The sequence below is a fragment of the Anomaloglossus baeobatrachus genome, chromosome 4, assembly GCF_048569485.1.
Source record: "Anomaloglossus baeobatrachus isolate aAnoBae1 chromosome 4, aAnoBae1.hap1, whole genome shotgun sequence".
NCBI classification, from domain to species: Eukaryota; Metazoa; Chordata; class Amphibia; order Anura; family Aromobatidae; genus Anomaloglossus; species Anomaloglossus baeobatrachus.
The window spans coordinates 43,065,236-43,082,174 of NC_134356.1; the positions used below are offsets into that span (position 1 = coordinate 43,065,236).

General features: G+C 41.3%; 1 protein-coding gene across 3 annotated transcripts in view; it reads right to left on the reverse strand.

Annotated features, from left to right (window-relative positions):
• RFX4 (regulatory factor X4) overlaps window positions 1-4,511 on the reverse strand; it is a 124,686-nt gene extending 120,175 nt beyond the window's left edge. For all 3 annotated transcript variants that reach the window (XM_075344275.1, XM_075344276.1, XM_075344274.1), the window contains exon 1: window positions 4,270-4,511. In XM_075344275.1, the coding sequence (XP_075200390.1) occupies window positions 4,270-4,312 (43 nt within the window). In that variant the 5' untranslated portion in view covers window positions 4,313-4,511. The remainder of the gene's footprint in view (window positions 1-4,269) is intronic.
• Between the last annotated feature and the right edge of the window lie 12,428 nt (window positions 4,512-16,939).

Below are 16,939 nucleotides of genomic sequence, written 5' to 3' on the forward strand. Positions count from 1 at the left end.
GCCCCTTTTGTTGTTTTTTTGATTTCTCACAGAAGCCGCTCGCCTGGTGATCCTCCGCACACAACTGCTAACTCATAATATTTTGCTGTTGCGGATCGCTTTCCTCCACAGTGGTGTCCATGACAACAGGCCGAGGGACAATCGCCATAGTAACGGGGCCCGGCAAACTTTACCCACCACTTCCAAAAGTAACTTCCCCGAATTGCCCTCTTACCATCATCCAACGTTGCCAGATTGTAAATGTAAACACTACATTGTGTGACCCTGTGGGGTTTTTATTAGGATTTATTTTACTTTATTTATGTCTTTTCTTTCCTTTTTATCTTAATTCCAAAAACAGAATCTAAAATCTGATTAAAAAACAACAAAAAAAAATATATACCTATATATATTTCAGATTTAATTGCGAGTGTTTAACTGGTTGAACTTGACGGACCTATGTCTTATTTTACACAGAAGCTAAAAAAAATTTTAAAAAATATAAAAAAGGAAAAAAAAGATATAAATAGGTAGAAATAATAAAAAAAAATACAAAATCAATTAAAAATATAACAGTGAATTTTGGGTTTATAAGTGAATTAATTTTTATTACTTCCATTTATCTAAAAAAAAATAATAAAAAAAAAAAAATCAAGTTTTTTTTAACTACATTTTCTAGCAGTAAGCACCTCGGAGGGACGACTTTGTGTGAAACTTTTTGTAAAGAGTGAAGTCACTGACTGCAGCTGTGAAATTACCATTCTGCTGAATAATTAGATCAGACGGGAAAAGGATGAGCCATACAATGAAATATAGTGATCTAAAGAAAGTCATTAAACAGATTATACTGATGGCTGCCTACTGGGCCCCATCAAAAAGAGGAGAATGGGAGCACCGAGCACCCAACACTTGTTGCTGCCATTACTTTATTAGAGTGGCCAAAAAGTGGCAAAAAAAAGTGCTCAGATAAAAATGTGAATATTCTCAATAATAGTTTCCCATAATGATACTTAACCAAACAAGTTAAAGTTACTTTAAAAAAAATTGTAAAAAAATATACTAGTGGGATTATCATATATTTTTTTTATACTGAACAGCTAAGTTTGAGTTTAGATAGATCAATTATAAAAAATGTAGCTTTATTTTTAATTTTTTTATTGGGACCAAATCTTACCAGATGACATGTGGCCTGTTATACACAGACATACTGTGTATATATATATATATATATATATATATATATATATATATATATATATATATATGTACTCGTATACACATATTCGTATTATATATATGTGTGCATATATATGTGTTTGTGTGTGTACACATATATATATATATATATATATATATACATATACACACCGTATGTGTGTGTGAATAGTATATGTGTGTATATATATATATATATATCCGTGTGTGTGAACAGTATTTGTATGTGTGTGAATATATAAGTGTGTGTGTATATATATATATATATATATATATAAAATATGTGTGTGTGTGTGAGTGAATAGTATATGTACATACATGTGTGTGCATGTTTGTGTGTGAACCTACATGCATGTGTGTGTGTGTGTGTATATATATATATATATATATATATATATATAATGTATGTGTGTGTATACAGATACGTATGTATGTTTGTATATATTTATGTGCGTGTGGATATACAGATTTGTGTATATATGTATATATATATATATGTATATATATATACTGTAGTATATATATACACACATGTGTGCATATGTTTGTGTGTTCATATATATATATATATATATATATATATATATATATATATATGTGTGTGTGTGTGTGTATACATATATTGTATACATATGTGTGTAAAATATATATATATATATATAGTAGATAGGTGATCAAAAAGTTGACTTGTTTAAATTACTCCTTTTCCTACAAGAAAAATAAAGACATGAGCTCTTCTCCCATTTTACAGTTGTTTTTGCATTTTTTTTACTTTAGCTTTTAAGTCTTTGTAGAGGGTATAGTATAGATGAGTCGACCAGAATTGGAAAAAACTGCAGTAATATAAAAAGCTCAAAATTCTCTACTTTTGTATTACTATTCTATAGGGGCACTGGGGGTGTGGGGTTGTAAATGGCATGAAAGTCTATAGAATTATTACTAAGTCATTATAAGTTTAGATAAGATAAATTTCTTGAAAAAGTTGCAAAATTGGGAAAATATATAAAATCTGCAAAACTTTAATATAATACCTTAGATGTAGTTCTATATTCACTTGGTGTAGTTATGAAACTAGTAGTGTAAGTATTCTGTCTTAAAATAAGAAATGTATAACTTTTGGGGAGTAACAGATATTAAAATTAATTACTCGACTGTATTTTAAGAGCTTATGCCATGTAAAAATATTTAAGTTTCAATTCTTATTTTTTCAATTTGCTATTTACCGTATATTTCTATTCTAATGGTATCCAATTAACAGGAATGATCCCAATCAACAGGTCTATTAAGTTGAAAATGTTTAAAAAGTTACTGGTAATAAAAAAAATGCTTAGATTATTCATTAATATATTAAAAAATCTAAGCAAAAAAAGTTTACAACTGTTACTGCAAAAAGTAATTTATAGAATAAAAACCTGTTTCACAGAAATGTCCGCCAGGATCCAAAAAGTTTAGAACTACCGTAGAAATTAATTTACACAATACCAGATCAGGTTAATTTTAGACATAATTATCAGCCAATTTTTGTTAGAATAAACAATTGCTTCATCACAAAAATAAATGGAATATATATATATATATATATATATATATACATATATATATATATATATTTATTTCTATACATTAGTTATATACTATATATATATATATATATATATATACTATATATTTTGAATAAAAAATATAAATGTATTTTATATTAACAAATGATAAAAATTATATATATATATATTTTTTTTTAAATATAGAATATTTTTTTCATTTTGTATTTCAAATAAGATAGATAATATATGAATACATTTATTTTAAATAAAAAAAAAGTAGAAAAATATTCTATATTAAAAAAAATAAGTTCATATATTATATAATAATATATCTACATTTTTTAATTTAAAATAAAATAACTCAATATATATATGTACAAATATATGTGTGTGTGTGTGTATATATATATATATATATATATATATATATATATATATATATATATATATATGTATAAAAAACACAAACACACACAAAATATTTTTTTTTCATTTATTTATATATTTCATTTATCTACTTTATTTTTTTAATTTAAAATAACTCTAACTATATATATCTATAATTATATATAATATGTATATATGTGTGTGCATGTATATATATATATATATATATACACACAAACATACAATTTATTTTTTTAATTTATTTATATATTTTATTTATCTACTTTATTTTTTTAATTTAATATAAAGTAGATACATAAAATACATATATTACACAGTATTAAATTATATAATATATATTTTATTTTTTATTAATTTAAAATAAAAGTAGAAGAATATTATACATTATAAAAAATAATAAAATTAAAAGTATATTATATATTTTTTTATTTATATATTGCATTACACACACACACACTTTATTTTTATATATATATATATATATATATATATATATATATATATATATATATATATATATATATAAATAAAAAATATTTAGATATTTTATTTATATATTTTACTTATTTGTTTAATGAAGCAATAGTTTAGTCTAACAAAAAAAAAAGTCAAAAGTAGAAGAATATTATATATTATAAAAAATAATAAAATTAAAAGTATATTATATATTTTTTAATTTATATATTGCATTACACACACACTTTATTTTATATATATATATATATATATATATATATATATATATATATATATATATATATATATATATATATAAATTACAAAAAATATTTAGATATTTTATTTATATATTTTACTTATTTGTTTAATGAAACAATAGTTTAGTCTAACAAAAAAAAAAAGTCTGATAATTCTCTCTCTAAAATGGGCTGGTATAGTGTAAGTGATTACTTATACTTGATCAAAAATTCTAGCATACCACGTGCCCCCTGATAAGATAGCCTTGGTGCGGTGTTATAAATGCCCACAAGTGGTATTTTTCTTCTTAGAGTTCAAAAACATTTTAAAAAAAAAGTTTCCCAGGAAAAGTCAGAGAATGGAGGGAGCCCCGCCAGAGCTGAAGTGGTTAATTAATGTAGTTGCTTAAGCCAAAACTTTCACTAACCTGTGGAATCCATGTCTGGTTCCTCCAATAACCCACAATGCATGATCTTCCCATGGGCAGAACAGAAGACCAAAATCCTAGGGGATGTGAGACCCCCTATCTCAAGTGAAGGGAGCAAGGAGTGAAAATGGACACTTGGTAAATCCAGCAGGGCAGAGACAGACCAGTCACAATGTTTGCTGATGTTGCATGGGAAAAAGCATCATTTTATAAGAGCCCTGATGGGAGACATGTCATTGATAGGCCAGGCTGGCTGATGAATGGCTGGTAGTCAGATGGGGATGTGGCAAGGCTCTCTGTGAAGCCCATTGTGGTGCTGTTTTGAATAATAAAGACTTTCCTCTAAAAAGGGGGGCTTAAATCTACGCAATCCCAGCACTTCAACCCCCCTTTCTATTATAAACCCTCTTTTTTATTATTACTTATACTTCCACAGGCTCGTCCTTGCCTTCCTTCCAGAAAGCGTTGTTTGCCCCTACACAAATCAACACTCCAAAAACTGCACCACCAAAAAGTCCCCGACGATAAGACAAAAAACTGCACAAAATGCAATCATCCCGTAGATGCAATACAGCAAAAGACAACATAAAAGGTCTAAAAGTAAAAAAGTGAAAAGTTCTATTTACAAACTTTTTCAAAAATGTTTATAAATATAGGAGACGCCTTCTCCTGGGTGTTGGGGCAGGTGATAATCTCGGTTTGGCACATTTTGAAGGTAGCAGAGTTTTAAGTCTTGGAATTAGATGTTAGAAGTGAAAAGCCAGGGCTTTGGGGCGATGATAAAGTGGCTGTTTTTTTTTTTTTTTTTAGGAAGGAAAATCTGTGATTAGAATATGAATAGAACTCCAGCGGGGAAAGAGAAAAGAGATTACAGATGAATTGCTTTCACCGTGTATATGGGCACTGCTCCCTCCTCCGCAAACAGCAACCATACCACAGGAAACAAGGCAGCCCTTACTAAATCACTTTCCCTTACCCGAGATCTCTACGCACCATTCACTACTCACGATTAATACTAAAAGAATAATATTCTACACCAGTTGTCCCAAATAAAACTTTAAAAAGTGGCTTTTTTTTCAAATTTATTTATTTATTTTTTTTGCATTATAGCTAAAGTTGGGGCTACATCTGCTATGGAAAGCTTCATGCACATGGCAGTATTGTGGATGTGGTTGGGTGCCCATATTGTGCCTTTTGGTGCCCATACTGTGCCTTTTGGTGCCCATACTGTGCCTTTTGGTGCCCATATTGTGCCTTTTGGTGCCCATATTGTGCCTTTTGGTGCACATACTGTGCCTTTTGGTGGCCATTCTGTGCCTTTTGGTGCCCATACTGTTCCTTTTGGTGCCCATACTGTGCCTTTTGGTGCCTATACTGTGCCTTTTGGTGCCCATACTGTGCCTTTTGGTGCCCATACTGTGCCTTTTGGTGCCCATTCTGTGCCTTTTAGTGCCTATATTGTACTTTTTGGTGCCCATACTGTGCCTTTTGGTGCCCATTCTGTGCCTTTTGGTGCCCATACTGTGCCTTTTGGTGCCCATACTGTGCCTTTTGGTGCCCATACTGTACCTTTTGGTGCCCATACTGTGCCTTTTGGTGCCCATACTGTGCCTTTTGGTGCCCATACTGTACCTTTTGGTGCCCATACTGTGCCTTTTGGTGCCCATACTGTGCCTTTTGGTGCTCATACTGTATCATTTGGGGCCCATACTGTGCTTTTTGTTGCCCATACTGTGCCTTTTGGTGCCCATACTGTGACTTTTGGTGCTCATACTGTATCTTTTGGGGCCAATACTGTGCCTTTTGGTGCCCATTCTGTGCCTTTTGGTGCCCATACTGTACGGGCGGCACGGTGGCTCAGTGGTTAGCAGGGCAGCCTTGCAGCGCTGGGGTCCTGGGTTCAAATCCCACCAAGGACACCATCTGCAAGGAGTTTGTATGTTCTCCCCGTGTTTGCGCGGGTTTCCTCTGGGTACTTCGGTTTCCTCCCACACTCTAAAGACATACAGATAGGGACTCTCGATTGTGAGCCCTAATGGGGACAGTGTTGCCAATGTATGTAAAGCGCTGTGGAATTAATAGCGCTATATAAATGAATAAAATTATTATTATTATACTGTGCCTTTTGGGGCTCATACTGTACCTTTTAGTGCCTATACTGTACCTTTTGGTGCCCATTTTGTGCCTTTTGGTGTCCATTCTGTGCCTTTTGGTGCCCATACTGTACCTTTTGGGGTCCATACTGTACCTTTTGGTGCCCATACTGTGACTTTCAGTGTCCATACTGTACATTTTTTTAAAGAGGTGTTTTATCTTACTTTATTATCTTTATAGATGGATTGGTGGTGCACAAATGTTAAAATCATTCCGTGATGTAACATTACTGTGTGCATGATTCTTTAGTCCGGCTCACAGCCTATTGATGACGCCCTTCTATTAGATCAGGCGGGCTGCCCAGCACTATTTGAGTGCACTAGCACACAGGACAGATACGCAGAGGGCCCAGCTGCATCCTGCAGAAAATTGCGCAATAAAAATGATATACAGTAAAATGACAATAAATATGAGGTATTGGTCCATATTTTGGCCAAAATACATAAGCTCGTAACCCAAACGTCAAGGGTCCTCACGCTTACGAGTCCCTACACTGTATTCAACAATAATTCACCAAAAAGGACATAAATTCAAAGAAAAAAATAAAAAAAACTCACCACAAAAAAGCCACCGGACACTGTGCATAGCACATACAGTTAGGTCCAGAAATATTTGGACAGTGACACAAGTTTTGTTATTTTAGCTGTTTACAAAAACATGTTCAGAAATACAATTATATATATAATATGGGCTGAAAGTGCACACTCCCAGCTGCAATATGAGAGTTTTCACATCCAAATCGGAGAAAGGGTTTAGGAATCATAGCTCTGTAATGCATAGCCTCCTCTTTTTCAAGGGACCAAAAGTAATTGGACAAGGGACTCTAAGGGCTGCAATTAACTCTGAAGGCGTCTCCCTCGTTAACCTGTAATCAATGAAGTATTTAAAAGGTCTGGGGTTGATTACAGGTGTGTGGTTTTGCATTTGGAAGCTGTTGCTGTGACCAGACAACATGCGGTCTAAGGAACTCTCAATTGAGGTGAAGCAGAACATCCTGAGGCTGAAAAAAAAGAAAAAATCCATCAGAGAGATAGCAGACATGCTTGGAGTAGCAAAATCAACAGTCGGGTACATTCTGAGAAAAAAGGAATTGACTGGTGAGCTTGGGAACTCAAAAAGGCCTGGGCGTCCACGGATGACAACAGCGGTGGATGATCGCCGCATACTTTCTTTGGTGAAGAAGAACCCGTTTACAACATCAACTGAAGTCCAGAACACTCTCAGTGAAGTAGGTGTATCTGTCTCTAAGTCAACAGTAAAGAGAAGACTCCATGAAAGTAAATACAAAGGGTTCACATCTAGATGCAAACCATTCATCAATTCCAAAAATAGACAGGCCAGAGTTAAATTTGCTGAAAAACACCTCATGAAGCCAGCTCAGTTCTGGAAAAGTATTCTATGGACAGATGAGACAAAGATCAACCTGTACCAGAATGATGGGAAGAAAAAAGTTTGGAGAAGAAAGGGAACGGCACATGATCCAAGGCACACCACATCCTCTGTAAAACATGGTGGAGGCAACGTGATGGCATGGGCATGCATGGCTTTCAATGGCACTGGGTCACTTGTGTTTATTGATGACATAACAGCAGACAAGAGCAGCCGGATGAATTCTGAAGTGTACCGGGATATACTTTCAGCCCAGATTCAGCCAAATGCCGCAAAGTTGATCGGACGGCGCTTCATAGTACAGATGGACAATGACCCCAAGCATACAGCCAAAGCTACCCAGGAGTTCATGAGTGCAAAAAAGTGGAACATTCTGCAATGGCCAAGTCAATCACCAGATCTTAACCCAATTGAGCATGCATTTCACTTGCTCAAATCCAGACTTAAGACGGAAAGACCCACAAACAAGCAAGACCTGAAGGCTGCGGCTGTAAAGGCCTAGCAAAGCATTAAGAAGGAGAAAACCCAGCGTTTGGTGATGTCCATGGGTTCCAGACTTAAGGCAGTGATTGCCTCCAAAGGATTTGCAACAAAATATTGAAAATAAAAATATTTTGTTTGGGTTTGGTTTATTTGTCCAATTACTTTTGACCTCCTAAAATGTGGAGTGTTTGTAAAGAAATGTGACAATTCCTACAATTTCTATCAGATATTTTTGTTCAAACCTTCAAATTAAACGTTACAATCTGCACTTGAATTCTGTTGTAGAGGTTTCATTTCAAATCCAATGTGGTGGCATGCAGAGCCCAACTCGCGAAAATTGTGTCACTGTCCAAATATTTCTGGACCTAACTGTATCTGTGTGACTGATGCCCTATGTAAAACCTCATTAGTTTGCAATATTAATACCAGCAGCCACCCCCTCCATGAGTTGGTAGGTTGTGAGTGGATGTCTCATCGGTATTCTGCACATGTGTTACCCATACCTTTATCATGGGGGGCCGGCTGCATCCTGCAAGTGCACTTGCCATTTTTTACCTGAGCTGTTTGGTGGCTTTTTTGTGGTGATTTTTTGGGTTTTTTTCTGTGCATGATTCTTTAGTTAAGATACAGATATGTTACTCATATGGTAGGACTTGAATGTGATTTGTAACTTCCCCCTCCTTGCAGAGCCATAAACAGGCCAAGAAAAATATGTAATGAGGGCCTCAACCATAAAGCAATTCACACCTACTTGGCTCTCTCAGGCACAAGGGTTAGCAGCCAATGCAACCTCTACACCAGGGGCGGACATATCAATGGTGCAGCTTGTGCAGTTGCACAGGGGCCCAAGAAGTTGGAGGGCCATTTCTACCTCCAAATTAGGTGGAATTGTGAGTTTTTAGGCTGCAAAGGGGCCTATATATTGTTCTTGCACAGGGGCCCTTTTCTGTCTGTGTCCGCCAGTGCTCTATACCCCTTATAGTAAATCTTTTACCACCATGACTATAAGTCATTGTGACGCCTTGGACTAGCCAGGTAGTCACAGGTAGACCCCCTGCAGAAACACCTTTCCCTAATAAGGCGACAGCGGCAAACCTACAAAACCTAGGTCACCTCCCTCAGGGTTTGATGTCCACATCAGGGGGCGGAGCCAGGCGGTTGGTCACGCCCACCGAGGAGTTCAAGGGCCTTGAGGCAGGAAAAACAAAAGAGATCAGTTTTGACAGTGAAGTGGAGAGGAGTTCAAGTGCAGACCTGTGTCCAGGTCTGTCCCGGTCTGCCGCAGTCTGACACCAGGTGGCTGGGTTGGAGCCCAGTCAACTCTGGCTAGGAGGCAGACGGTGGTGGCCGCCTGCAGGTGCTGGGATTACAGCCGGTGGAACCGTAAGAACCGGGACCGGGTAGTGGCCCGCCGGTACCGAACCGGGGAACCGACTGGAAACCGGAGCACCAGGAGGGGTACTCAGACCCACTACAAGGCCAAGAAGCCACTGGACCGAGTCAAATTCACTGATTGGGGTCTGGACTTTAGGTTCTTTCCCCAACCAAGACCCAACGGAAGACAAAAGCCCAACCAGAGGGATAGAAAGCCACCGCCAAGGCATCGAGATCTCACGGGCCAGCGTCTGTGGGCAAACGGGCTCTGTCGGCACACACAAAGCTGGGGAGAGGACTACCGTTGCTCAGACATAGGAGTCAAAGTCCTACTAAAAGTGAGGTGCAGGAGAAAGGCGGAAACCACCAACCTGAACGAGGGGAGAAGCGCAGACGGCTGCAGGCACCGTCCACCATCTTGTTTGGTTTACCAGAGACTCCAGTGTGTCTGTAATAGTGAGTACAGTAGTGCCCTCAGGCCACGCACCGCACCGACACGCCAGCACGCATCCATTCCCCCCCGTCTCAGAGCTCTCCCTCGGGCCCCCGGGACCATCACCCCCTACCCACGGAGGGGTCAACACCAAGATGCGCAACACCGTCCCCAGGAGCCTAGTCAGTCACCTAGTCAACGGCAGCGATGGTGTCCATCCATTCACCACAACCCGTGGATGGCGTCATGAACTTTAATCTAAAAATCCCCCTTCGAAGCGGCAGCCCCCTTGCAGAGCGAAGTGACCCCCCCGATCCGGAGGCTCTCAAGCCACCGACACTCGAGCCCGGATCCGAGCGGCTCGGCTGCGGCCGAGCGCGGGGCGGTACATCATCCCCAGACACTTCTGTGCAGGTGCCAAAAAATAGTACCCATAGAATAGGACTAAACAGATTTAACAATAAAGATTGTAATTTCCCAAGTGTTCCCAACACCAGATAAGGAGGAAACTGGGATCAGACATGTTGGATTCGGGCATTTTTCCTAGGAGGTAAGCCGCTGTCCAAAGTGTGTGGCAGTGGCTCTTGCTCCATTGCCCTATTGTTATGCACACTCGGTTAAGCTTAGCATGCATATTTGGTATACTAGCATTTTATGAGAAAATCCAATCACCAGTAGTGCGCACATGATGCAGTATCGGTCACCAGTAGTGCGCACATGATGCAGTATCGGTCACCAGTAGTGCGCACATGATGCAGTATCGGTCACCAGTAGTGCGCACATGATGCAGTATCGGTCACCAGTAGTGCGCACATGATGCAGTATCGGTCACCAGTAGTGCACACATGATGCAGTATCGGTCACCAGTAGTGCGCACACCATGCAGTATCGCTCACCGGTAGTCCGCACATGATGCAGTATCGGTCACCAGTAGTGCGCACATGATGCAGTATCGGTCACCGGTAGTCCGCACACGATGCAGTATCGGTCACTGGTAGTCCGTATATAGCACCTACGGGGCAAGGGTTAAATGATTTTCGTCGCTGGGCCGGTGATGGTTGTCGGGTCCTGGATGTCACGGGTGGCCCTTCCCGACTTCGTGGCCCCAAGGTGTACAATAAAAGGGGTTGAGATGATGGTGGGGATAGGATGAGGGTGATAGTGGATGAGGGTGAGGATGATTGTCTCATGACCCCACCTGCGGTACGCGGCCAGGGATTAGGCACTGCTGCTGTCGCTGTCCTCCAGGGTGGATGGTTGTAGCAGCAAGGATGGCTCTGCTCCCCACACGGGTTGCCCCTTCAGGAGTGAGGAACCTGGGCTGAGCGTTCTGCTCCAAGCCGCAGGCCACGTGAGAGATTAAGAGAAGAAAGTGGTGTTGTGTCATCAGAAATGTAGTCCCGACTTGACTGGCTTAGTGTCCAGGTTGCTCCTACTTCTACCCCAAGTGGAATACGCCCCCCAGGTGGTTGTCCTAGTGACCGGGAAAGTCCCATGCCTCGTGATGGCCAACCCCCAGCCTACCTTAGTCCAGTTCCCCAGTGAGAAGGCACCTAAGCTGTATATAAGGTGGAATGTGGAAATACCGGTGATTAACCCCCTCTTTACCAGAGATGAATACTGCACCTTAAATGAGCTGCAGTACCCTGTGGCGACTGAAGCCTCAGGGGCGCAACACATACATGATGCAGTATCGGTCACCAGCTGTCCACACATGATACAGTATCGGTCACCGATAGTCCATAGATGATGCAGTATCGGTCACCGGTAGTCCGCACATGATGCAGTATCGGTCACCGGTAGTCCACACATGATGCAGTATCGGTCACCGGTAGTCCGTACATGGTGCAGTATCAGTCACCGGTAGTCTGTACATGGTGCAGTATCAGTCACCGGTAGTCTGTACATGGTGCAGTATCAGTCACCGGTAGTCCGCCTTGCCACTTAGCATAACAACAACACACAAGCTGAATTTTTTCAGTGTTACTGAATGGGCTGCAATGGACATTAGCAGAACTACACATCAGGAGTCACCAACAGCATACAATGAGGTTGGTACGACCAAAGATTACTCCCAAAATCACAACTTATCCCCAATCTAATAGATGGGGGATAACTTGCTAATCATTGGGGGTCTGATCACTAGGACTACCAGTTATCCTGATATCAGGGCCCTGCATACTTGTCTTAAATGAAGTGGAGGTGCACATGCTCAACCTCCGCTCCAATTATTGTCAATGGGATTGCCAGCAAGGATCCATTTTCCAAGTTCCAGATACCCAATCTTGGATTGGCAAATTATTTCCAATCCTACCAATAGGGGATAGCTTCTGATTTTAGGAATAGCCCTTTAAAATAGGGCATCCTTCTGGGGCTGGTTAACACCACTGACCCCAATTGAGACTGGAGGATTTGATGCTTTTTCTCCCATCTCCTTTCCATTTTATACCTATCTTTGCTAAAGACCCCCAAACACATTAGATTAACATCAGACAAACCCGCTAATATTGATGGGATTAGCTGACAGTCTAATGTGTATGGGGAGTCCCCAATATATGATGTTGGGGGCTTAAATTGTAGATATTTCTGCACAGGTTCATAACAATAACCAGAGCAGCCAACCACAGACCCAGAGGTATGGTCTGCCTATGGCCTTGGGTATTGGCACCAGTCTCATGGTCTGCCTATGGCCTTGGGTATTGGCACCAGTCTCATGGTCTGCCTATGGCCTTGGGTACTGGCACCAGTCTCATGGTCTGCCTATGGCATTGGGTATTGGCACCAGTCTCATGGTCTGCCTATGGCCTTGGGTATTGTCACCAGTCTTGGTCTGAGCATATGGTCTACAAAATTTAGTGGTCATAATCAATACACCAGACATACTTAAAGGGGTTGTCAAGATTCGGGAGAAAAGTCTATATTACTCCCTGTGTGAGTAGGCGGAATAGACTCATCAATAGCAGCAGAGGGATCAGATTGTGAAGAGTCTACCAAATTTATCAAGAAGTAGCAGCAAGGTAAGAAAAAAAAAAACTTAACTTTTACTATGATAAATAATTATACTGAAAAAAATATAAACACATCATTTTTGTTTTTGCTCTCGTTTTTATGAGCTGAACTCAAAAATCGAAGACTTTTCCTATGTACACAAAAGGTCTCAAATAATGTTCACAAATTTGTCTCTGTGTTAGTGAGCGCTTCTCCTTTGCTAAAATAATCCATCCACCTCACAGGTGTGACATATCAAGATGCTAATTAGGCAGTAGGATTATTGCACAGGTGTGCCTTAGGCTAGCCAACATGATTATTGCACAGGCGTGCCTTAGGCTAGCCAACATGATTATTGCACAGGTGTGCCTTAGGCTAGCCAACATGATTATTGCACAGGCGTGCCTTAGGCTAGCCAACATGATTAATGCACAGGTGTGCCTTAGGCTAGCCAACATGATTATTGCACAGGTGTGCCTTTGGCTAGCCAACATGATTATTGCACAGGTGTGCCTTAGGCTAGCCAACATGATTATTGCACAGGTGTGCCTTAGGCTAGCCAACATGATTATTGCACAGGTGTGCCTTAGGCTAGCCAACATGATTATTGTACAGGTGCGCCTTAGGTTAGCCAACATGATTATTGCACAGGTGTGCCTTAGGCTGGCCAGCAGGTTTATTGCACAGGAGTGCCTTAGGCTAGCCAACATGATTATTGCACAGGTACGCCTTAGGCTAACCAGTATGATTATTACACAGGTGCACTTTAGGCTAGCCACACTAAAAGGCCACTCTAAAATGTAAACTTTTACAGTATTGGAGGAGTCTGGGGAAGATAGGAAACTAGTCAGTGTCTGATGTGACCATCATTTGCCAGTCTGCCATTTACTCTGTACAGCGAAAACCAGGATTGATCCGTGAAGGGGGACAATCAACCTGTGGCAGACACATTACCCTATAGAGTAACAGCTTATACTACATCAGACTCCTGTTAATTGCCGACGCGTTTCGCCAGTGAATTCATCAGGGGAGCAGTTAAAAACAGCCTAATGTATGAGAACGATCGCAATGATACTGTGGTAGAATTGGCTGAACCACACGTGTATTTTAAAGTCCTAATGTGGGGGTAAATACTTGCGGGCAGAGGTGCGTATGGCAGTGACGTCGGCGCGCCTAGCCTTAGTCCTGACGTCATCTCCTGTCCCTAGTGCTGTGGAACGGGGAAATGTCGGGCAATTGGAAAAAAAAAAGTCATCTCCAATAGGGGGCGCTGATCTGTAAAAATCTGATAAAAAAAAACAAACTTCGGTATTTAGGCAAAAGAACTGATAACAAAGGTTCACCGGTGGTCACAGACGGGAGAGTCCCCTGTGCAAGAACATATAGATAGAGTGACCGCAAACATTTGCCCCAACCCCTGAAAGCCCCCTTTCTTTTTTTTTTTTTTTAGAATAACCCAATGGTGGTATCATGCCTAGATACCACAGGAAGTGTGCCCCATGTCTGCAGGCCTCCGCGCGCCATTATCACTTTCCTACTAATGACCTGGTGTTAAAGTGATGCCACTGCCTGGGGCTCATTACAATCTCATTAAGGCTGACAGGTGCAGGCCTGGAGCCTGACCTCAGTCACTCCGGGGCAGGGGCGCCGACACTTCTGCTTCCACATTACTGTAGGTGATGTCAAAACCTTTAAGCCAATTACTGCAGATAAAGCAGAGGCGGTCGCCCTATATCTGAGCAGATCTATTCTTCCCTGGAGTCAGTAAATGAATGGAGAAGACCTTTCCTCTTTACTATTGTGACCATTCACGTGTCCAGAGGATGGGAAGGTGGCCATGTATTCTCTGATCCTAAACTACTATGCAATGTTCTATGTATCCTATAATAATAATAATAATAATATTAATATCCCTCTGTGTGTAATAATAATGTTTATTCATTTATATAGCGCTATTAATTCCACAGCACTTTACATACATTGGCAACACTGTCCCCATTGGGGCTCACAATCGAGAGTCCCTATCTGTATGTCTTTGGAGTGTGGGAGGAAACCAGAGTACCCGGAGGAAACCCACGCAAACACGGGGAGAACATACAAACTCCTTGCAGATAGTGTCCTTGGTGGGATTTGAACCCAGGACCCCAGCACTGCAAGAATGCAATGCTAACCACTGAGCCACCGTGCCGCCCTATCTATCCATTGTCTGACTACTATCTGTCTATCTATCCAAAATCATCCATCCATCCATATCTCTCCCTATTCATTTATCCATCTATCTCTATCCATCCATCTATTATCTTCTATCCATCCATGCCCATCTATCTATCTATAATAACCCATCCATCAATCTCTCTATCCATGCATCCTTATATTATCTATCCATCCATCAATATCCATCTTCTATCCATCTATCTATCTATCCAAAATCACCCATCCATCCATATCTCTCTCCTTATCCATTCATATATTATCCATTCATCAATCCCTATCTATCTATCTATCCATCCATACATATGTGCCGCCCCAGCAGCGGATCGAACCGCTCGGATCCGGGGGGGGGCGGGGGGGGTAGTGTCCATTCATGGCTCGAGGGTCTCCGGACCCGGGGGCTTAGGGGCCATACTGTAAAGTAAAAGGGGGATATTTACAGGGGAGTTAGGCTATGTGCCCACGCTAGAATGTCCCTGCGGATTTTTTTGCCTGAAAATCCGCGACTTTCGCGGCAAATCCGCACCCGCGGATTTGCCGCGGATTTGCCGCGGATTTTGATGCGGATTTTTTTTTTTTTTTCCCCCATTCAAAGCCAGAAATACGCACCAAATCTGCACCAAACAATTGACATGCTGCAGATTTTTCCGGATCAAAATCCGCGGCAAATCCGCCGCGGAAAAATCCGCAGCATGGGCACAGCATTTCCAAAATGCCATTGAAATGGCTTGGAAGTGCTGCTGCTGCAGATTTTCGGCAAATCCGCGGTAAATCCGCGGCAAAATCCGCGGTAAATCCGCGGTAAATCCTGTAGCGTGGGCACATAGCCTTATAGTTCGTGACGCCACCCGTGGTGTGCGGTAACAGGGAGTACCGCCGCTGCTGTTGGGAGTACCCGGGGTGATGGAATGGGGACAGCAAGGTGTCGTTACCCTCCACAGGTAGGGGTATGACCCGTGACTCTGGAAGACGATATATGGGTGCCGTGACGGGGAAATCACTCGTGTACTCACTCAGTCAGTAAACAGACGCTGACAACCGGGTAAACTAAGTCTCTGGGTGCCGCTGCCGCTCAAACGGGAGCTCGTCCGGGTCCCGTCCCCTGCAGTGCTGCCTGATGATCCGTGACCTGCCTCCTGGCACAAAGTTTAAGTTCACTGTGGTGGCCCAGTAGTCTGAAACTTGCTGGGCCCCGCTCCCCACTGTGGCTAAGTGAGGGAGCCTGCTCTCAGGGCTCACGCTTGGGATTTTAGTGGGCTGTTTGTATGGAAGGTCCTATCCCCCTTGCTGTGCTAGTGCCCTGAATTTGGAGCTGGTGGGAACAGATCATAAAGGCTCCGTTCTCCTCAGGTAAATTACCGGGTTGCCTGAAGCTTCTCCCTGACCAAGGGTCCGTGTACCCCGCCATGCCTTCGTTCCCGGACCGGTGATAGGACCAGGCTGTAGACCGTCCTCCTTGACAGGTCCAGGCACCTTGCTTCAATCCCCTGCGACCACCGTCTGCAACCTAGACAGCTTCTCCTGGATGCCACTACTCCCAACCTACTCTGAGCTCCTCTCAGCTCGAGGGCTACTGACTCACTGCCTGACTACATTCCTCACCTCCCCTCCCTGACCCCTAGGTGGGCGACCCTATTC